This window comes from Citrus sinensis, chromosome 3 (genome assembly GCF_022201045.2).
Source record: "Citrus sinensis cultivar Valencia sweet orange chromosome 3, DVS_A1.0, whole genome shotgun sequence".
NCBI lineage: Eukaryota > Viridiplantae > Streptophyta > Magnoliopsida > Sapindales > Rutaceae > Citrus > Citrus sinensis.
Genome location: NC_068558.1, coordinates 48,605,313 through 48,627,393, shown reverse-complemented (window position 1 = coordinate 48,627,393; position 22,081 = coordinate 48,605,313). Strand labels below are relative to the sequence as shown.

General features: G+C 34.2%; 3 protein-coding genes across 8 annotated transcripts; all 3 read right to left on the bottom strand.

Annotated features, from left to right (window-relative positions):
- Nucleotides 1–349: 349 nt before the first annotated feature.
- Nucleotides 350–4,808, bottom strand: LOC102620405 (protein REVEILLE 3). 2 transcript variants are annotated; one of them, XR_003062129.2, is made up of 10 exons: nt 4,397–4,808; nt 3,472–3,529; nt 3,143–3,266; nt 2,841–3,017; nt 2,607–2,735; nt 1,937–2,046; nt 1,689–1,748; nt 1,167–1,265; nt 917–1,067; nt 350–616 (listed from the first exon to the last, which is right to left on the bottom strand). XR_003062129.2 is itself a non-coding variant. In XM_006491118.4 (9 exons), exons 1-8 carry the CDS (start codon nt 4,681–4,683, stop codon nt 1,170–1,172), a joined length of 1,041 nt encoding a protein of 346 aa, XP_006491181.1. In that variant the 5' UTR covers nt 4,684–4,808; the 3' UTR covers nt 658–1,067; nt 1,167–1,169. The 2 variants fall into 2 exon arrangements, 1 of the variants encoding a protein (XP_006491181.1); XM_006491118.4 differs by lacking the exon at nt 350–616 and having other exon boundaries at nt 658–1,067.
- Nucleotides 4,809–9,787: 4,979 nt separating this feature from the next.
- Nucleotides 9,788–15,906, bottom strand: LOC102621165 (C-terminal binding protein AN). 5 transcript variants are annotated; one of them, XR_003062104.2, is made up of 8 exons: nt 14,711–15,901; nt 13,356–13,509; nt 13,130–13,260; nt 11,877–12,668; nt 11,729–11,776; nt 10,848–10,961; nt 10,426–10,550; nt 9,788–10,179 (listed from the first exon to the last, which is right to left on the bottom strand). XR_003062104.2 is itself a non-coding variant. In XM_006491121.4 (7 exons), the coding sequence occupies exons 1-7, from the start codon at nt 15,293–15,295 to the stop codon at nt 10,476–10,478; spliced, it is 1,899 nt and encodes a 632-aa protein (XP_006491184.1). In that variant the 5' UTR covers nt 15,296–15,900; the 3' UTR covers nt 10,227–10,475. The 5 variants fall into 5 exon arrangements, 3 of the variants coding, with proteins under 3 accessions (XP_006491184.1, XP_006491185.1, XP_015389717.1); XR_003062105.2 differs by having other exon boundaries at nt 9,788–10,176; XM_006491121.4 differs by lacking the exon at nt 9,788–10,179 and having other exon boundaries at nt 10,227–10,550; nt 14,711–15,900.
- Nucleotides 15,907–16,539: 633 nt separating this feature from the next.
- Nucleotides 16,540–19,414, bottom strand: LOC127901031 (uncharacterized protein At1g01500-like). The gene is made up of 2 exons (XM_052436849.1): nt 18,482–19,414; nt 16,540–17,412 (listed from the first exon to the last, which is right to left on the bottom strand). Exons 1-2 carry the CDS (start codon nt 19,148–19,150, stop codon nt 17,182–17,184), a joined length of 900 nt encoding a protein of 299 aa, XP_052292809.1. The 5' UTR covers nt 19,151–19,414; the 3' UTR covers nt 16,540–17,181.
- Nucleotides 19,415–22,081: the final 2,667 nt, after the last annotated feature.

Here is a 22,081-nt window from a genome sequence, read left to right as displayed (position 1 = left end):
TCCACATGGCATAGTGGCATTTTTTTATTTGTTGTAATATCAACTTGGCGTTATTTCTTTGTTCCGATCGATTATCAGTATTCAAATGGCACAGTGATAAGATTTGAGACTTAGAAGAGATAAAAATAATAATAATGATAATAATAAAAAGGAGAAATTAAAATAGGAACTACACGTAGGATTTTAAGGATTTATAAAGAAAAATTTTAATTTTTAGAACACGATCATTGGTTGAAATGTGAAATAAATGTGAAACAAGTAATTTTATGGATTCATCAAATACACCGTACTCTTTTAAGACGGTTTTTATTTTTTATGTTTAATTAGTTTTCATTTGCGCTAACTGAAATTACTCATTAAAAACATTATTTTTTAAAGAAAAAATCATTTAAATAATCATATATCCCACCTTGGACTACACAATATCAAATACAACTAAATGTAATCTAATCATATCCAATTTAATTTTGTTCACCAATCTCGCGCACTCCAACACAACTAAACGTGCATGATTTCTGAAAAGGGCGGCCAATCGTTCAACTGAGTTTGGGTTATCTGTAGACGGTTGGCTCACCAAACACGTATCATTGCCAGCCAGAGTGAAATGTTTAAGCACCTGAACAGAGCAAGTTAAAAAAAAAAAAAGGAACAAGAAAATGGAGTATGTGGCTCTCTTGCATAAGAGCCACTCTAGTTAAATCCAACCTCTCTCACACACACAGATCCAGAAATTACATTCACAAATCCCAACTATAAACCTTCCTACAATATATAATAATGAAAAACTCTTTTAAGGTCACTCAAATCTCTATACAAGAAAGCCTCTGAACAAAAATCGTAAGACATTTTCACATAAACAAGAAATCTTTCTATATCATATACACATATAGGCCAAGAAGAAGGAAGAAGAAAAAACCTTGTTCAGTGACCAACAGCCTATGTGCTAGATGTACTAACCATGCAGATCACAATCACATGTCTATGTCAACACAAACTTATTTACATATATATATATATCACTCCAGTACTGTACTTGCTGGCAACGGAATGTGAAACCGAAATTTTCCCTGATATTCAAAATTCATGGTCAGCAGCAGCCCAGGATGATTCACCGAACAAAATATAATTATGCATACAATAAGAAATATCTTCCTATATTATTTCACCTTTTACGCTGATGGAATGGCACTTTCTGAGTTACCAGCGTGCAGACTACCAAATTTATTCCTCTCAGATTCTACATCATAAAGCGAAAGCAACCTTTTCTGCATCCACATTATAAAACATTTAATAAGTAAATGGATGACATGATACAACTTTGTTGCTATGTTTTTTAATGCGGTGACATTTGTAACCCTACTACAGGGAATACACAGTAGTTTCAAGGGTGTCTATCAATCAAAAGAAGAAACATAAGCAAAAGAAAAACAAGAGAGAAAGATGAATTATTGAAAGAAGAAACAAGATGGAAACAAATTAAAACAACATGAAAGAAGCTAAGAAACTTGGATGACAATTGAAAAAACCCTAGTCTGCTTGAATGCATGTACACAACGTGAAGACAGATCAAAGTTAAAAGTTCTTCGACTAATGCAGACCCATCACCATCACTAATCATTTATACTCCAGCAAACCCAATATCAAGTGACACAAGATTTGCAGAGAGCCGAGAAAAGGCAAGTACTTACGTGGTCCTCAAACTCAGGACTAGTCAAGTTGATGGCAAGATTTCTCATCAACAACAATACCTGAAAGACAGCCATATAAATTTATTAAAGTAAATCACAAATTTCTCGGAAGAGAATGCAAAATCAAGATGGGGATCTCACTAAGAGAGAAGAGGAAAAGGGAATTATGCACTATAGGCAGTTCCATAAACATGATTACTGTGTCCACAACATATGCTAAGAGGAATTAAAAAATCATAATAACATACAGTTTCAAAATTTATTGGATCCATCTGCTTCAATCTCTGAATGTGACCAGTTGAATTGGGGTCAAAGACACTGCCAAGGAAGCTGTAAACTTGAGCAAAATCAGGCATAACTGCATCAAACAAAGAACTGTTTCATAAGCAAAAGAATTTAAGAACAAGTGATAAAATGTGCTAGGTATAAGGCACAATCATGATTCAAAGAAACCAGAATTGACTCAAACATATCAGCCATTTCTTATCATATTACAAGATAAATAGGCAGCAAGGCAAGTCAAGGAAAAATATATACCATTGAATTTTATGCAGCTCCATTGAGAATGATAATATGAGTGGAAAGAAAAGAAAAGGACAGCTTATACACTTCTCAAAGTTTGCAGCCTATATCCCAACACAATGGAAAATTTTCAATAAAGCTATTCTCATATCAAGAGCTTTACCGAAAGCTTTGCTCATATGCACCCTCTTAAACATGCTAATAGTGTACAAATAAGTGTCAGAGATGTCATTCATGAGCAGGTAGCAAAGAGTTTTTTCTTAATGATAGTGTAAGATGAAATTGCAGCATAGGAGAACTATCTGTAATTTATTAAGCTGTTAACTCAGACATTCATAGTCTACTAGTGCCTGCACCTCAGTGCTCATATAGCTCAAATTAGAACAAGGATACTACCTCTTCGGGGTTTTCCGTGATCCCCTCGATCAATTGTTTCACCAACTGGCCAAGTTCTTAGAGTGCTGTCATTACTACTACTGTAGCAGAAATTCTGAGCGTTGCTTGATCCAGGCAATCCCACATCATCTGATAAGACCGGATATTGTAATATTATAGCAACATTCATATTTTTCACATACCATGTTACAAAATATCTTGAAGTGGTAAAGATGCAGCAGGAACAAACGATACCTTTAGTCACTTGCGATACATTCACTGGTGGCACTGAGTCATAACTCCAGGACGACAAGGCCGCAACAGGAACCGGATTTCCAAGCACAGATGAAGAGTCTGGCCTGTAAATATATCCTGGTTCAAGCAGAGCTGCTGATGATTGAACTTGCCCACCAAATTGTGATACACCATGAACTGGAGATACACGTAAAAGCAAAGGTAGTACCACAATAAAAAACCATCCAAAATATAGGAGTTGTTGCATAAGCTTATGAAAAGAAAAAGATTAAAGAAAACAATGAGTGGTAAACCGTACTGACCAGTTTTAGGTGCTTTTTGTGGGTATGGATGAGCTGCTTTTCTCTTTGGTCGAGGGGGAGGTACATGTTCACTTGTCCCATTCTTCTGAACCTTTAGAAAGTACTTTTGTGCATGACTTCGTATCTGCCAATAAGATTGCTTAGCTTTTAATAAACAAATAGATTGACGAAGATGAGTTCTATACCTAGACAAAGTAAATAAATGGGAAAAAAGAAATCAAACATAATAGGGTCAACACAAGTATTAAAGCAGCCAAAGTGCAAATTAATCCCACGGTAGGTATTTTACATGCATTTGCTTGATTAGACTTGACTTAGTTTGAAACTACCTGAATGACAGTCTTGGATCCAATAAATGCTTCAATCTTCTTCCAGTCACGATCAAATCTAGAATTAAGAAGATACAAGAAAATCAAGAAGAAAATTTAAGTCAACATGTTTGCACAGATAGGATGAGTGAGATAACATCATCATGACATCAATGGCAACTAACAAAATATAAATTACTTGTTTGAAACTGCAACCACTGAACTATTCTTTACAGATAAATGTATCGTTGGGGTTGGGTTTCCATGTTAAGCATCCAAATGACTTGGTCCTACATATCATGCATGCAGCCAGAAGGTTCTTTTAAAATAGAAAACAAGTCAAGGTTCAAAGACAAACCCTTTAGTTAAAAAATATAGCTGAAGCCAAGAAATCATTTGTCTTAAGAACCTAAACCTGTTAGGCTTGAAAAAAGGAAGTAGGTGTCCACTAAAAATGAACACAGTACGTAAGCAGGAAATTCAATGTTTTATTTTCTCATTGCCTCATAGTTATCAACAAATGGAATTACCGACAACTGAAACTATTAAGTAGAAAAATAACTAAAAGAAAGCACAATCTAAAGCGACAATACCTAAGCAAAGTGCTATAGACTGAATACTAAGCCACTAACAATAGTTGTTCAAAGTCCACTTAAGGGAACTGCGTACGTCGAATTCTAATGAAACATTTAGTTACTTAACTTAATATAATCATACACTGTAATAGGATAAATGAAAATCTCAAATTAAAATGCTAATTCTCCATATGAGTAGATTAGAAATTGCAGGTAAAAATTAAAAAAAAGTGATAATCCAACTTCACAATTTAAATTTTCCTCCCTTACTTTTTCTCAGCTACCAAACAAGCATAAGACAACTGATAACTTAATTAAGAAAATACAGTAAAAAAAAAGGAAAATAAAAATGAATAAGTAAACACACTTACAATTGAAGAGCTTCTAGAAACTTGTCGTGCTCTTGTTCCGTCCAGCTCTCTCTAGATTTAGTAATTGTGTACGGCTTCCGAATCTTCTTACTCGGATCCTCCGCAAACGACATAGTATTTATTGCACCTGTACTTTTAGTCGAAGCTGAGGCAGTAGTAGAATCATTCGTCGTCGTCGCGGCGTTGTAACTACCAGTTGGCGGGAGAGAATTCGGACCGGGATGCCCCATATTCATGGGATCGAAGAAGAAAAAGCCTTGAGCCGGGTTCGGGTTCACGGACACCATAAGCTAATTCGTTAAATGCTGATCGAGTTTCTGTTTTCAATTGTAATATTCGTTTTTGCCTTGATCTTAGCTTTTGGTGAGTCAGACAAGAATGAGATTGACGAGGGTAGTCTCTATTACTCTAATAAAGATCGAGGTTTATATAGAGCCTGTGACCTGTGGCTTGTGGGTGATGACTCATGGGAGTTAGGACGAAACCGTCATATCCACTTGATTTTCAAGGTACACGTGGCATGATCTGGTTGTGTCGACTGAAACCTAGGGGCTGGAGCATCCACTGCTTCGGCAATGTGGCAATTTATACAGCACCTCGTAAAAATTAGTATATAAATAAAAAATATTAATTGGAAGTTTGGATTACCCATTCACATTAACCTTATGGAATGTGGTTCAACTTTAACAGTAAGGCTGAGTGGCGGACTGTAGCCCTTAATCGTAAGGGCTAGTGCTTAAGGGCCTTTTATTTTTTTCCTTCAATTTAAAATTAGATAAAAAAAAATTTTTATTGATTCATGACAAATAAATATCTTTTTAATATTTATGAGGGTAAAAATTTAAGTTACGTTATAATGAAATTGGTTTAAGTAATCTCAACAGATATCTGATATAATTTGTATTAATATATATCTAATTTTATAATACAAATCAGTAGTTTAAAAGAAATTAGCTGAAAGAGTTTTTTTTTTTTTTCCAGACAAATTTGCTTTTTGGCAGCACATCTCATATGAAGTTAAATTTACCAACATAAATGTAAAATACTTTTAGAAAACAAATTTTCAGTTGTTGTATTTAAGTGATGGGTAACTAATTTAATATTTCAATTAGAAAAAAACAGTGTTTTTTTTTTTTAATATCCTTAAATAGCTTGGCTATTTGGTTGATTTGACCAGAGAATTCATTCGATTTGTGCCGCTGCTTTTTCTTGATTAAAACTTTTGAAAGTATCGGTTCTAATGATGGGAGCAGCAAGCATTTTGAATCTTACGCGCTCTCAGTTGAACGGGTAACGATGATGCCACGTGTGGTCCTCGTTTATTGACTCGTATAATTAATCTTCGCACCTCTTCCTTGGGGACAACAAATAAGAGGCTGTTATTGAAAGTTCTAGCAAAGTCCAGGATCACCTTTGTCCGTTGAGATCTTTACCTTTTCTTTCCGGTAAAACAGCATTTAGGAAGAAACTATTTTCCTTTCTCTTTTTTTCCCCGATATAGAGGAAAGAAATTATTAGTTATTACATTTAAGTAACGGTGCCAATTATGACAGCCCAGTTTATATTAAAGTAATTTTTATACAAACTGTAGGGCTGTGTTTTGATTGAATTTTCTCCTGTTCATTACTAATTGATATCTCTTATCTGTAATGATAAGTTTACAAAATTTGGTCTATAAATATTGTATTACAATAAACATGGTAGATGATGTGATATTTATTTTATTGATTAAAATAAAAATTAATTATTAAATGTTATCATTTTTTATTTAGGTGATCAATCGATTGTAACTTGGAATTTAAAATTTTTTAAGTGTATTACTATCTTTCCACCAATTACTTCTAAAGATTGCTTGTCAAATCTGCAAACCATTAGATTGCACAAGGAAACGATAACCGGCACGTCAAGAGAACAAAATTTTCATCATGCAAAATTTCTATCTAACTATAATTTAAGATAACGATATCTTCGTAGGCTCAATATCCCTCAATTAAATAAATAATTGTATGGAGTTAATTTATAAGTTTTTTTTTTTTAAAAAAAAATGTGAGTGGGGCAGAGATATCTTTCGTATGTGAGGGTCATATATTTGGACATATATTTCATAGAATTAATGTAATAATATAAATCTTAGTTATATATCTTATTGTAAATATCAATGTAACGTCTGCTCTAATAGCAATTGTAAATAAATATGTGATACAATAATGTGATGTGTAATTAGTATTAAAAAAAATAACGATGTCTAGTTAAATATGTACATTTACTTTGTTTTTGAAGTTGCATAATCAATATGACCCTGGGGTGTTTTATAGTTTATGATGGGCTGGGAGTAATCACAGTAAACTTATACAATAGGATACAAATTCTAATATTTTCTTGTTCCTTTTTTCTTTTTTGGGAAATTGATGCAAATTCTACATTGAATTTATATGTCGGTCCCCTATCACCTATGCGCAATGTATTTAGTATATGGGTCCATGATCATATTGTATAGTCAACAGTGTTTGATCCCTTGAAAGGGAAAAAAAAAAAGAAAAAAGATTCTTTGAAGTCACAAGAATATTTTTTAAATCTCTTTTTTTTTTAACCAAAAAAATATATTAGACGGAGTAGAGCTATTAGCATCCCTCCAAAAATCTCATAAGACCCTTATTGTGTATATTTACTGTTTTAACCTTCACCAAAATTACAAGAAGCCATACATGCTTCATGAAAAATCCGAATGGTAATTCAATTTCGACATGAAATTTTTTTAGCTGGCAATACAAATTTTTGAAATAATATCGTTTGTTATATCCTGTGGGATTAATCTATCATATAGTTATCGTTGTAACTTGTGAGAAAAAAATAAAGATAAAAATTCATTATTATTTCTATTCAAGAAATTCAGCTCACTGTGAGAAACTTCTCCATAAGAAAATTAAACCCCAAGGCTAACACTTATAACCTTTTAAAATTTATTTGGATTAAAACTATTCGCACACAAAATGCAAGCAAAAACCACTCAACAGTCTTCTTCACCATTTCTCTAAAGCTTCAACAATCATTTATGCCAAATACAGTGAGTCAAATTTTATAGATGAGGACATATATAGAAGAGTGGAGAATCAAAGCTATTCTGGGAATTAAGTGGGGTGTTAAAAACAATCTTACAATTTTTTAAATACTTCGATAGAGTAAATTTAGAAAAGCGGTTTTAAAAGATTTTTTTAAAGATGCTAATAACTCCATTCTTTAACTTTTATTGATATAATAATTAGAAGAGTGGAGCTTAAAATTCTTATGACACTCCCTTTTGAATATTATTTCTTTAAATTTTAAATGATAAAATACATATCCATATATTACAGTTAACTATCTTCCATAAAATTTTAACAAAAAAAAAATTCTTCCTAAATTGTATACAAATCTTAAAATATTGAATTTATCTTAATTTTTTTTATTATATTACTTCTATCCTCATAACTCTAAATTCTTATCATTTTCTCCAAAAAAATATAAATATAAATATAAATGCAAATCATAAAATGAGTTAAGTGTAAAAATTTTGTTAAATGTTAATTGAATATCCATTTGAAATAAGAAATAAACTAATTTGTCTTGGATTATTTAAGTAATTTCAATTAAAAAGAAATTTTATGAAATTTTTTTACAGGTATCAAAAGTCCTGCCCTAGTTAGAATCCAGACATAAATTGAAATAGGCATATGAGGCCCAGTCCAAAAATGTGCTAAAAAGAATATAAATAGTTGGGCCTTGCTTGGCATTAAGTACAATTACAGTGAAAAAAATTATAATTATGAAATAAGAGTTAATAAGTATGAGTAATGATACAGCCACAAACTCTTGTACAAACTTATTTTGTACAAACTGATGTGGCATGATAAGATTGGTTGAATTAAACATCACTTGACCCACATGATTTGTTTTTATTAATTTATATTTTCATTCAACCAATGAATTAATGCCACGTCAGTTTGTACAAAATAAGTTTGTACAAGAGTTTGTGGCTGTATCATTACTCAATAAGTATATAGTAAAAATAATTTTTAAATAATAATTTTGACAAAATTAATAAATATATAACAAATTTTTCATCATAAGAGTGTATAATCAAATCAAATTAATTTCTAAATTACCGGTATTAGTGTCTATTAAATACTTTAGTATTGTAATTTTTAAATTACAATTACCCAACTTCAATCCCAAATAGAATCTTACTCTTATAACTAAATAAGAAAAAAATCAAGCTCTCAAAACTACCTAGAAAAAACTATCGAGAAGTTAGAACCAGGAATTGCCAAGCAAAGGGTCAAAAGAGTGACTCACAGAGACTTTCTTAAAGCAAGATTTTGATTATTTTATCAACATTACATATTTATTCCTATGACTTCTTCGATAGTACTTTCCCTACAAGAAACGTGAGCAACAATACGTTTTAAGTACCCAAATATTTTAAGTTACAACTACCCAACCTCAATTTCAAATAAAATCTTACTCTTATAACTAAATAAGAAAAAAATCAAGCTCCCAAATCTACCTAGAAAAAAACTCATCGATGTTAGAACAAGGAATTGCCGAGCAAAAGGTCAAAAGAGTGGCTCATAGAGATGGCAAATATCCACTTATGGAGGAAAAATATCCATCTAAACACAAATTTATAATTATCCATAATGGATATATCCATATCCATATCCAGTATTTAATATTGGACATAGATATGGATTTTATCCATATAACTATGAAGATCCATGGATATTTTATTTTTATTATATAAAAATAAAATATAAAATAGTTAAAATTCTAATATTAAATTTGGTTATTAAACTATTTATATTACTAATAATACATACATATATATATATATATATATAAAATAAAATGGCGGTGCGGTGGTCAGTGGCGGCGGTCCGGTAACTTTCCGACAAATTCCGACAGAGATCCGGCAATGTCCGACGACATTCCGACGAGGTCCGGTGACTTTCCGATGGATGTCCATTTATAATATTAAATTAATAAAATAAAATAATAATTATTAATAGTATTAAATAAGTTAAAAAATTAAACGATAATTTTGAAAACTTTAGTTTTTAATATAAGAGGAATTTAAAATTTTCACTAGTTAATATAAATATTTTTATAATTGTTTGTTTATTATATTTTTTATTTTATAAAATTAAAATTTTTTAAACTTGTGTTAGGTTAAACAGATATCCATTGGATAAAAATAATTATCCATATCCATCCATATCCATCTAGATATAATTTTAAAATATCCATTTCAAAATCAAAAAATTTTTGGATGAATATTATCCGATCCAATTAGATGGATATTGTAAATATCCATTATGGAGCGATCCAGTTGCCATCCCTAGTGGCTCACACAGACATCCTTAAAGCAAGATTTTGATTATTTTATCAACATTACATATTAACTCCTATGACTTCTTCGATGGTACTTTCCCTACAAGAAACTTGAACAGCAGTACGTTTTACGTACCCAAGCAATTTTCAGTGATTAAAAAGATCTTCTAGGTAACTTAAAAATTTTCACTTTTTGTTGTCTCATGGGTCAATGGAGTTGGGGCACCTAACTAGCCCCCCAGATTAGGGCCTGGTCAAGACGGACTCGTGGTCCAAGTCGGTGCAGAGAATATATATATATATTCTTGTAGGGAAATTACCCACGAGACATTTATCATTTTTAGTGATTAAAAGCCTTCGAAAGGAAATTTGTCTTGAGTACTACCAAGTGCGCCACACAAGCATAGCCCTACCTACTGAAGTTAAAAAAAAGATCAGAACAATTTGCTACAACAGTGATCAATGATAGAACTTCAATGAGTCTTCATTGATGAATGGAAAATACCCTATTCAAATAAACAAAGGACAATCTCTTGTACATTTAAGTGTAGAGTTATTCAAGAACCAAACCCACTACCCAAGCAAAGGCGGAAAATTTTTAACATCTCAAAATGTAACAAAAGAAAAAATTACTTTACAAGCAGTTTTCAGGAAATACAAACCTCAAATTCTCACAAGGGGCCAAAAAAGGGTCAAAGGCTTCTCAACTGTCCTAATCAAGCCAACGAGTAATCCCATCATCCTCTCCAACCGCTGCCAGAATCTCAATACGTACATCCAAAAAAGCCTGCAGTTTGAATCAAGAGAAGCAACATAGGACTGCATTTATTTATTTATTTTTGGTGCCAGGTTTACTGAAATTTCAGTAACTACCTCTTAAAAATCAATTAAAATGGACCATAAACCTAAAACCTATATCAAATCCAGCGCAATCAAAGTATGAACCCTTAGCTATTTGCTAATTTCTTTGATTATAACTATCATTGAAAAAGCTTAAAGCCAGATGGAACTCACAATTTTACCCAATGCATTGGCAGGGCAAAATTTAAAGGATTTTAGGAAAGAAATAAAAGAAAAAAAATACCAGGGGATTTCTGCAGTTGACCAGCCTGCATTCCTCTAGTGGACCTTCTATTGCCCAACTCTCCCAAGCATCAAAGCTGTGACTAGCAAATACGAATTCCATTCTTCTATTAATCTGCAATGTTAAGATAGAATCTGACTTCATCCCCGAGCACTGAACCATATGTTGATGCATTGGCTTACTACTTCAATCAGGAAAAAAAACAACAAAACAGAGTAGAACACATCCTTCCCATTTTTAGAACATTTCATACTGAAAATATTCTTTCCATATTAGATATGAAAAGCAACATGTGAAGTAATGGAAAGTTAGATGAATAAGATTTTTAGGAGGAAGAAATTAGTTATAATTTCAAGTTGATGCATGAAACCTATATCTGTGGTTATTTAGCAAGTGAACAGCTTACCCTCCAAGAAATTCCCCGCATAGACTCTGAGGTTCATAATCTGGTTTTATTAAATGAAATGTCAACTTAGCTAAAAATGAACTCTCTAAAAGATTATTAAATTAATCTATGCCAAGTCTAAAACTTCTGGTCTGTGATACATTCGGGGGGGGGGGGGGGGGGGAGAAAAGGTCCCAGCAGCAAATGCAAAGTTCTAATTAACCACCACCATTAGGAATTACTAGAACAGTGTAATCATGTCACAGAAACCACACTATTCCCATAATTATTCAGATCTCAATTCTTTACCTGAAAGAGATCAAGATCTAAGTTCACAAGTGCTATTCTCTCAATCATTAACCTTCTAAAATTTAAAGAAGATTTGACCTGTACTTTCTGGAAAAGAAAGAACACTCTACATTCAACTCTAAAATGTCTGGATAAAAAGTAAAAACCTCGCAACTAATTATGTAAGGACTAAAAGTATAAAAATTACCTGCAATAACTTTCCTCCAGCAGTAAAAGAACGCAAACCGATTGTGTCCTGATGAAAAGAACCAGAAATCATGTTGGCTAGTAAAAATAATCAACTCAAATTGTGCTTACCATATAGTTACACTGAGTAAAAAGAACCTCCGACAAACCTTGCTTTTGCAAATAAGGAACTGAGCCGCAGGATCTCTTTTTGTTACATTTGACATTGTCTCCAGGATCCAACCGCCGCCTTTATGTCTTTGCCTGGAAATGTGAAGTGCAGGGCGATCTCTTGCGTATAGAGCTACAACATACCCATCTTTCAGTGTTTCACCGGACACTTCACTAAGCTTTTTGCTAGATCTTGAAAGCTTTTTGGAAGTTGATTCTTGTATTGATTCTATAGGTGTTTTCCTACTTCTCAATTCTTCAGGGGAAGCACACCGAGAACTAGCTTGATCAGTGCCACTCATAGCAGTATCGTCTTCTTTGTGTGAGGTACTTTCTTTTTCTAATGCAGAAGGATCATCTGGTTTCTGCAAAGATTTTTGACGGGCATGCCTCTTCTTGGCCTTCTTACCTGACCTGCTGCGCCTTCCATCAGATTTAGTGTTAGCAGAATTTTGAGAAAAACCTGAACCCTGAAGTTGACTGGGAGAATCTCTTGACCAACTGATCCCCTTTTTCAGGGAGTCTTCAGGACTAACTTGAATATCATCTGTCAGTTGGCCACCAACAGAACCCTCCAGAGTGCTAACTTTGTCCAGTTTGTTGTATTGTTCAATTTCATCATCTATTTCATTTTCACATCCTTCCGTGTCAGAAATGGCATTCTTCGGAATAACACCATCAAAGAAGAATGTCTGTAATACAGAAATGGCCTTGTCCCTTATCTCCATCCACACTTCTTCACTATAATCAGCACTGCGAGGTAGTATCAGTACATTGGGCATCTCTCGAACCTGAAAGCAAGTGAATGTGAGACAGACCAATGGTGCTGAAAAACCACGTGTAAACATGCACATACAGAGAAGTTTTTCAGATATTTCCAGATTATGCCAAAAACCGAAGAATTGAGCACAATGTATAATTTGAGATCAGCTGCTCCACAATAGCTAATGCAGAATGTTTTATGCACAAAGAATGTCAAACAAACTATAAGTTAAACAAGGGTTTCAAGTGTCCAACACTTCATTAGAATGAGAACTAATTAACTAGCTACAACCAGCAGACATGTTGAAATTTATCCAAAGAAGCAACTCCATGTAAAAGAATGCCACAGAAGAAATATTAATAAGGGGTAGAGGAAAAGTAAATGGAACCTCATGGAGGTAGCTGTCAACAAAATATCTAATGTTTACTTCCTGGTAACACAATACACATGCCATGCCTTAAACTCAGGCCATAAGCATAGTTATCATACCCATGCTTCCATCCATTGTGGCCCTTCAGCACCATCCAGGGCACAGCCAGCCAAGGTGCCATCAATTAAAAGCTGCTTCACAGCACAATCGTCCAATAGTTGACTGCTGCCCGTATTGACAAGAAATGCCCCTAAATAGAGATGAAAGATTTTTCCAAATTAATAAGCAAATAGAAGAGATCTCAAAACATTGCTTAAGAGGTTCAATGTGAAGGAATTAATATACCGGGCTTAATATGCTGCAAACATTCTGCATTGATAATCTGAATCGTTTCATCTGTTACAGCGCAATGAAGTGATATAACATCACTTGCTGCTAGTAAATCATTAAGGGTATCCATCCTTCGGGCAGCTGAAGGAAATGTTACCTTACCTTTGCCCTGAAGGAAAAAAAGATAACTCAGAAAATCAAAGTCCAAGAATAAACACCAAATTATATGCATAGAGAAAATCAAAGCTCAAAATTGTCCAAGGAGAACTTCTAACCATTTGATCAGGTACACGAGCATTAGAATAATTCACTATATTTCATTGCAAACACTTTTTAAAGCTGCCAGGTCATTTCTAATTTCAGTAGTCCTCATGCATTGTTAAACATATAGTCACCTATATCATACTAACTGATCCATCAGGTTCAATGTATGAGCTGTAACTAGAAGCGCATATCTTCTAAGATGAAGAGTGCAATCGATATAGTACCGTGCTTAACTCTCCAATTCAGCAAAACAAAATAAATGTTTAATTTGTTTAGAATCTCATATGGAACTGTTGTAATCATGACTTCGACTCAAATAATTGTGTACACCAGTCATTCATATTTAAAACAAATGCAGTAAAATGTTAAAGAGTTATAATGGAAGACACCGAACGTTATCTTCATACAAAATATCCACAGCAACCAAAAAAGTGTACGAAAAATATACAACTAGTCCCAGCTCAATACACATCACCACAAGATCCGCTCTGAGCTTACCTTCTGCAAGTTTGATACCCTAAACCATGACCAGATAAACCTCTTTAACATAAGCAACAACTAATTGTGCCTGTCACCATAACTAAAGAAACTTAACCCAGCAGCAGAGTTCAAAAAAACATATTTTTACTTCGTTTGTAGTTCCAAATAGTGATGATCTTGCTCTATATCTTAACCCTAACTACAAGAACCACACAACTTAGCAATAAGAACAAAAGACCAAGTTAGTCAATATCAGTTAAAAAGCATATGCTGAATCCTAAAAAACCATCAGGAATTGCAAATATACACAATCTCACTCTTTAGGTTGTGTCTTAACACCACAACCATCTCAGAAAAGAAAAACTTTTTTCTAGAACCATTCAGCAACTTCTAAGAGAACACTCAATTATAATCTACCTGTAACACAGCCCCTCTATAATAATATATTTAATCTATTCACAAAATCACATTTTTAGCTATCAAAACTTTCATAAGAGTTACAACATGAATAAGAAATCAGCAAATTCCATCTGATTCAACACATACGAACAACAATAAAATTGCAGCCAAAAACAAATATAACATAAAATTTTACTTAAATTTAACCATCATTATCAAATGCGTACCTCAGGAACGTCAAAATAAAGCACACTCATCTTGAATGATAAGCTTCTTGTAGCCAAGGCCCGGGCCGACGCAGATCTACCAACGATCCCCAAAACTAGTCCTCTACAACGCCTCATTCCTCGACAGAGAGGCTGCACCGAGCCAAGCCATCCCGATGCCGAAAGCGCGTGGCGCGCGAGCAGATGCGTCCGTCGCAGCAAGCCGAGGAGGAGAGCCATCACGGTGTCAGCGATCTCCTCAGCTCGAGAGGTATCCACGTGGATTAAACGGAGACCGAGGTCGGCAGCGAGCGCGGAGTCGACGGTGCGGTCGGAGGAGCCGAGGCAGAGTATAAGCTGGTAAGGGCGGAGGCGGCGCTGCGCTGCGCGTGGAAGGTACGCGAGAGAATGGAGAAGGACGGCAGCGGCTGCTTCGATCTTTCCATCGGCTAAGCGGCCGAGAGGTACGTGCTCGACGAGTGCGACGCCAGCTAAGGAGTCTTGTTCTAAGACACAATCTTCGATGCAGTTGAGAGCGACCACAGAGGGGAGAGGTGTAGGGTTATCACGATGAGGCATTGCCGCAGGGAATCTGTTTTTCATCATCTCCTGGCAAGAATCAAGTGTGTTGTTTCTTCTTCACCTAGATCGGCGTGGTTAGTGACTTAGTGGTGATGTCACTTGTCAGTTGTGGTGGTTAGGGTTTAATGATGTAATTACATTTCTAAGGGCTAAGTTGAAGGATGATTTCGATGATCAGTGTTTTTTTTCCCCTTTTTTTTTTTTTAAATTTCTTTACTTCTTTCAGTTGCTGCTGCTGCTGCTCCAGAGGCAGAGGAGAAGTTGAAATGACCGCCACGGAGTCCTGTGCTGCGATCCACCTAAATCTTACCCTTTTTTTATTTATTTTGTCTTTTTTTTTAGATCATTCCTGTTATGTCCTGGTTTTTGTCAGCGATGACCCATGTAAAACATGTAATTTAGGGTTTCTCATCAGTTTCAAATTTTAAAGACCGGAAGCCTATAAGAAAAATGAGAGGAAACTAGAAAGGAAGAACCTCGTATTTTTTCATCTTCGTCGCCAATCTTTTTGTGCGTGAACTTCCTGCTTACTGTAAGTTAGTTTTTTTCGTTTTCTTTTTTTTTTTGAAACTGTAAGAAATTGAAACAAATAAAACCTTCACACGAGGCTTCATAATCGCACCTAGTGGGTTTCTAAGATGGTATAGAGTGGAGTCCCAATAAGTAGGAAGGAATCGATGTACACAAGAACGAACCGCTGGATGCAACAAGGATTTTTTGGCCAGTGGTAGTGGATACACTAAATCCGAGTAGGAAGCAAGTCAAGCAACACTTTTGCTAAGGAATGCCGTAAACTAGTTGCACGTAGAAAGTTCGGATACAGTTGTGATACTTGGTAAAAGCAACACTTGGGAGATGATGTGTTTGGCATTTCCTTTGCTAGCATATTGTTTGATGAAAAGAAACTGTTCTGTTCTCAACATACATTAATCAAACCTGCTTTCTGACCACATGAGATTACTAGCTAATTATCAACACACAAAAAAGAATCATAGAGAAAAAGTGGACAGTTCTGGAAGAATAGTCAACCAAACATAAGCTAAGAAGTAGTTTCAGAAAAATAATAACAATAATAATCATCATCCGTACAGAACCCTACAGCAAAAGAGATACATTGTGCTCTGCAATTTCTAACAATTTCTATCCGAAAATGTGCTGTGAACCACATACCAACAGATCCGTCGTGGTCTAATGATAAGAAACTCATCCATCTTCTCAATGCTTCCAGTAGAAAAGACAAGAAACTGTGGTCGATAAAACTGCTAATAGGCATTGAAAAGAATTTTCATTTATTTCAGAAAGAAACAAGTAGCTCGCAACAAATTAAAATTAATAAAATAAAAGAATTACCGCAACCTAGATACAGAACTTCAACACTGTTAGATTAACAATGAAAAGTTCAAAACAAGAAGACTAAAAACTTCACATCAGAGTAGCAAAATTTTACAGGACAGGCAAAATAGATACAATTTTTTCACACCCAGGTAATTTATGCTGGTACTGAAGAGGTCTCTATATCCCTTACACACACATCAGTTACTAAGAACTCCAGAGCTAATACCTTAAAGGCATGCTGGTGCAAAGATCGATCAGCACATTACATCACATCCATATTTAATTCAAAACAGCCTCATAGTCTAGATAGCAGTCATGAGAATGAGACAGCCGATTCATCTGCTCCCCAACAGCTTTTTGACAAGAAGAAACTCAAACTACTAACGGATACACCATACACCTCTTTATCATCTACAAAAACTCATGACCAACATGTTTTAAGTTACCTTCTTATGCATAGGTTATTAACTCAGCTAAAGCTGTGAGGTATCTCTAACTTCCATTGACATCCCCAAGAATTTTACTTTCCTTTCTCATTGAACCAGAAAAACAAATTCCCAAAGAAATGATTAAGTTCAGGAAAACCTCCTCCTAAACCTCCCAGTAGCTGCTTGATATGAACGCATTAGAAGACCAACACCAATTCCAACTCCGAGGCACATCCCTAAGCCAATTCCAACACCAACTCTAACACCAGCATTAAACCATGAAAGTTGGCCATCCTCACCATAGTACATGTCTTCGGAGTAGATTTTCTCCCCAATTTTTCCATCCAACTCGTAATCATTGAACTCCGCTTCTGTAATCTGCATAGCCCCAGAAATAAATAGACAACCTTTACTGGAATAGACAGACATTGATTAAAAATGCAATTGCATGCACATGTTAAGTTTAAAAAAAAATGCTAAAAGATTCAAAAGATACCACAAATCTCAAAAAATACACAGGAAAATAACAGAAACATGTATGAAAAACATATATTCTGCAACAGTAATCTAAAGCCAAAAGCCATACTTGAAAATAAAATTAAGCAGTGACATCAACACGTCGTACAGTTGGCATTCATCCATGCAGCCAAAATAATTAAATAAATAAATAATAAAAAATAAAAAAAGAAGAAGGCAACGAAAAAAACCTTCAGAGTCCTATATATGGTAAACTTTTTTTAGATCTCCAAAGAGGGTTTCATGCAATTCGAGTTAAAACCAAGAGAATGACAGAAAAAAATAGTAATACTAAACAGACAAGCTGGCCAGTTTGGGAGGATGGCAGAAGCTTGCCGATAAAGGATTGTGCATGTTTCTCAAAGGTGTTGAGTTCACAAGTTTATAGATCTCGCTTCATTTTCTGCAATTACAAGAACACAAATTAACATACTGGTTTCATGCATCCACTTTTTGATGCAATAGAACATACTCTACATAGAGGACAGACATAGTGGGAGAGAGAACAAGTTCACCTCGTAGACCAAACCAAGAATTCAATATACAAGGAGACATCAAATTCATTTGCATTGCATAAAGATTGCCATCATGTAAAAGTACAGACACTAATAAAATCAGTCAGGGGCTCAAGAAGTTCAAAGCAGACTATAATTAATTTGGTGTCGCCATAAGCCACCATAAGTTTTTTTTTTTTTTATATATATGCCATCAAACCTATTCCAACTTTTGAAATCATCAAATTTTGTGTAACGATTGGAAAACTGATCGTTATCGCCAAGGCTAACTACATAGTCAAGCTGATACAAAATCCTAATCAGAATCCCTAACTTTCATCTCTCCACCATACAAACATTTGCAATGTAAAAGCATCCCATTAAAAATTTCAACACAAGAAAATGAAACAACATCAAAATCTCGAATCTCAATATACCTGCAATTTCCTTTGTCGAACCAACCCATTACCGCCCTTCAAATTCTTCTCAACCTCCTCATCCTCTGGAATTGAGTCCAGCATCCAGTGTCTGTACCCCTTCCTTCTTGGACTCACCTGTATCGTCTTTGTCAAAATCACCGGCACACCTCCACAACAACCGGCAATATAAACCTCAATAGCCGGAGCCGAAACCCCAAGCTTCGGTTGAAAAAACGCTGAAGAACCAGACCCTATCGCCGTATAACAATCCATACTCCACCCCGCCGTCCTCGAATCACTCCCATTATTCCACGTGGACTCCATCCTCTCCAACGACCCACACAAAACCATGTCCTTGTCAAAAACCTCAAAATCAATACTCCCCGTCACGCGAACGCTATCCGTGCTCACATACGTCACCTCCGATGATTCCTTATTGAGCCGATCGCGACGCAGGGTTAGCGACGTCGTATCGGATGAGGGAACGCGTGAGCCGTTGATTTCTAAAGACACGCCGACCTCGCGACGCTCGTGACAGAGGGTTAAGTGATCGGGCACGCTGGAAATCACGCAAGGCGAGATCCGCACATAAAAGAGCCTGATTTCGAGCCACGCTGAGTGCGTTATCGATGAATTTGGTATTAGATGGTATGAATTTGAACGTTCACGAGAGTCTTGATGATCCATCAAGAGAAATTATAACTTCTTCAGACGGAAGATTTATTGAATTAAATTAGAGTTTAGGAACATGGAGAGTGAGAGATTCGACGATTCGGTTTTGAAATTGAGAAAATTTCGGTAAATGGAGAAATAATAGACGCGGTTGTTGCGTAAGAGTGATTGATTTGAGAAATTAGGGTTTTGGAATCACGCATTGAAAAATGGAAGACAAGGGTTTTGGTAGGAATCTTCCAAGGTGGAGGTGGTTGAGATCTTCTGTTAAAAGAGGACGAGGACACGGTCAAAATCCGGTTTAAGGGATTGACGCTTGACAACTATGCATGTGAGTTACACGTGTTACCGTTACGAGAGTCTGCTCCTGCCAATTTTTTTTGTTTTGAACAAAAAAAACATTAAAGCTTTTGGTCTTGTCGTCTAGTGAGAAACTATTTTATTGTTTATTGATTTGGAGAAAAAAATCCAATTAATGGTATTTGAAAATAATTTTTTTATTATTTTATAGTTCTAAGAAATAAACATTTATTAAAACATATTCCAGAAGGTATTTTAGTTGGAAGGACATATGACTTGTTTAGTTATTTTATCTGACAATGTTAAATTTTTAACTTGAAAGTTCAAGTTTGAGATTGATCAATAATTGAAGCACCAAAAAATTTCAGTAATGAATGAATACGATGGTACAAAGGAGACACAGAGAGAGGGATGAAGATGGTGAATTCATTTTATACAACTTAGATTGATTTACAGCATCTTCTTTAAGTTTTGAAAGCTACATGCCTGTGAAGTTACCTTCGCCATTACTTTGGCCTTGAAAATTTCTTTGAAGATGTTCTTCGATCCAATTTCCAAGCACATATGGGAGCTGAGGCAGTCCTCAATAATCTAATTTCAGATCAATTCAATGAGATAAAATTGTATTATCATATCTCTATTTTTTTCAATTATTAAATTTAAAATTACCTTTTCATCTAGTTATAATATTTTTAAAATGATTAAAATTTTTTATTAATGGAATAACGTATACCGCTGAATAGATCCAAGGATACATATTTTTTACACTATTGATGCCGTTAAAAAATTACAACATTATAAAGGGACCCTTAATATTATTATTTATAGATTATATTCTAATTCACAAAGTCCAACTCTAAGTGTAAATTTATTGGGGGTTTTGGTATAGTTTGTTGGAGACTTTGATAAAAAAAAAATTAAAAAAAATTAACTAAACATTAAATATTTTTTTCTTTGCTTTTTTTTTTTTTTCAGTAGGGACTCAAATCGCCACCAGGTGCCAATATTTGGTAATAAGAAGAAACTCATGCAGGACTAAAGAGTTTGTTAGTGAAGTGATACATTGAGTTTATTTTTATGTGATATATTATAGGGTTAAAATTGTAAATACGGACTATAGAATAATTGAGGGCGCTGATAGCTCCACGCAAATTGTTGTTGTTCTCAAAATTGTGGGAAGGCTATTGGTGCATCTCCACCATCTTTATCAAATCCCTTTTTCATTACTATTCTTTTTAATTCCCAAAATAACCTCCTCAATAAACCTTTCAATTAAAAAGATTATTTATCCAGTTTCACTGTCAAACCTTTTCAAATGCATATTTGGTGTTCTTGCCTTCTTCAAAACAAATAAAAACATGTAATTAACTCAATCGTATGTATTTTTAATTTATTTAAACAAAATAAGCACAAGCCTAGTTGTCTCCTAATTTGCTCATAAAGATAGTAATTTGTTAAAACTTTACAAAACTATCTGTGCAGCAAACACAAATTGAGATAAAACCTAATTTATATCACATTCTTACTCTTTTACATTCGACTGCTTTTTTGTGTTTGTAAGTTTATAGTGGTTGTAATAGAGAAAATGACCAAATAAAATAACCGGAGGTGAATTTAATTAGATAAATTCTTGCCTTTAATATAAAGAATAAGATTATAAATACAAAACAAGAGGGATTTTATAAGGAAAATAGAGGGGTGGCAGTAGTGCCACTGTGCCAGTCCGAAATTCTTCCGTGATTGGAAGATATGCAAAACCTCGTGCAAGAAGGCTTTGTTATTCAAACCCAAGCCCAAACCTACAGAAATCTTTCGATGAGCCCATGCGTATCCCAACTCATTGTTAAGTAAACCCAGCCCCGTACAAAACTGTTTAGCATCGTAGATATCACGTCACCGTGCCCTCTTTAATACAATGAAATATTGTTGACTTTGATATCATTTTTAAATCATGAAACCATACTTGTGTGAGTGTGTGTGTGTTTTTTTTTTTAACTGTTTTCTACTTGCAAAAAACAAAAAAAAAAAAAAATGAATGCCACTGTACTCACCCTTATTACTCAAGCCTATGAAAATGACAGAGGGCCTACAACTAAAACGATAAAATGCCAACCCAATCAATCATCAATGAATCCAAATTTGTATAATTTTTTTTTTATTTAAATGCATTGTTACATGATATGATACAGTGAGTCTTCTTAAAGTGAATGTCCGATCATTTCAAATATTTATTTTTAAGGGAAAATTTTAAAACAAAAAGCATTGTTCATTTAGGTTATGTTTTGGGAGCTTGGATAAATTGTGGGATTGAATTAGATTTTGGAATTAACAAAATAGTCTAATTCTAAAGTATGTTTGGTTGTCATGGACTAATAGAGTAGACTAAAATTTGTCCAAAACAATTGGAATTTTATCAATCCTTATATTTAGATGGATTTGGGTGGGATAAAATTAAATGAAGAATTTGTGTCCCCTTTATCACTCTTTTACTTTTCATTTAACCTAATATTTTAATTAAAAATTAAACATAGAAATTAATTTCATAAATTTTTTAGCCTAAAATTTTATTTTATATAGAATATCAAATTTGTATTCATTAATTGTATTATTAATTTATTAGTATTGAATAGTAAACATAAAAATAAT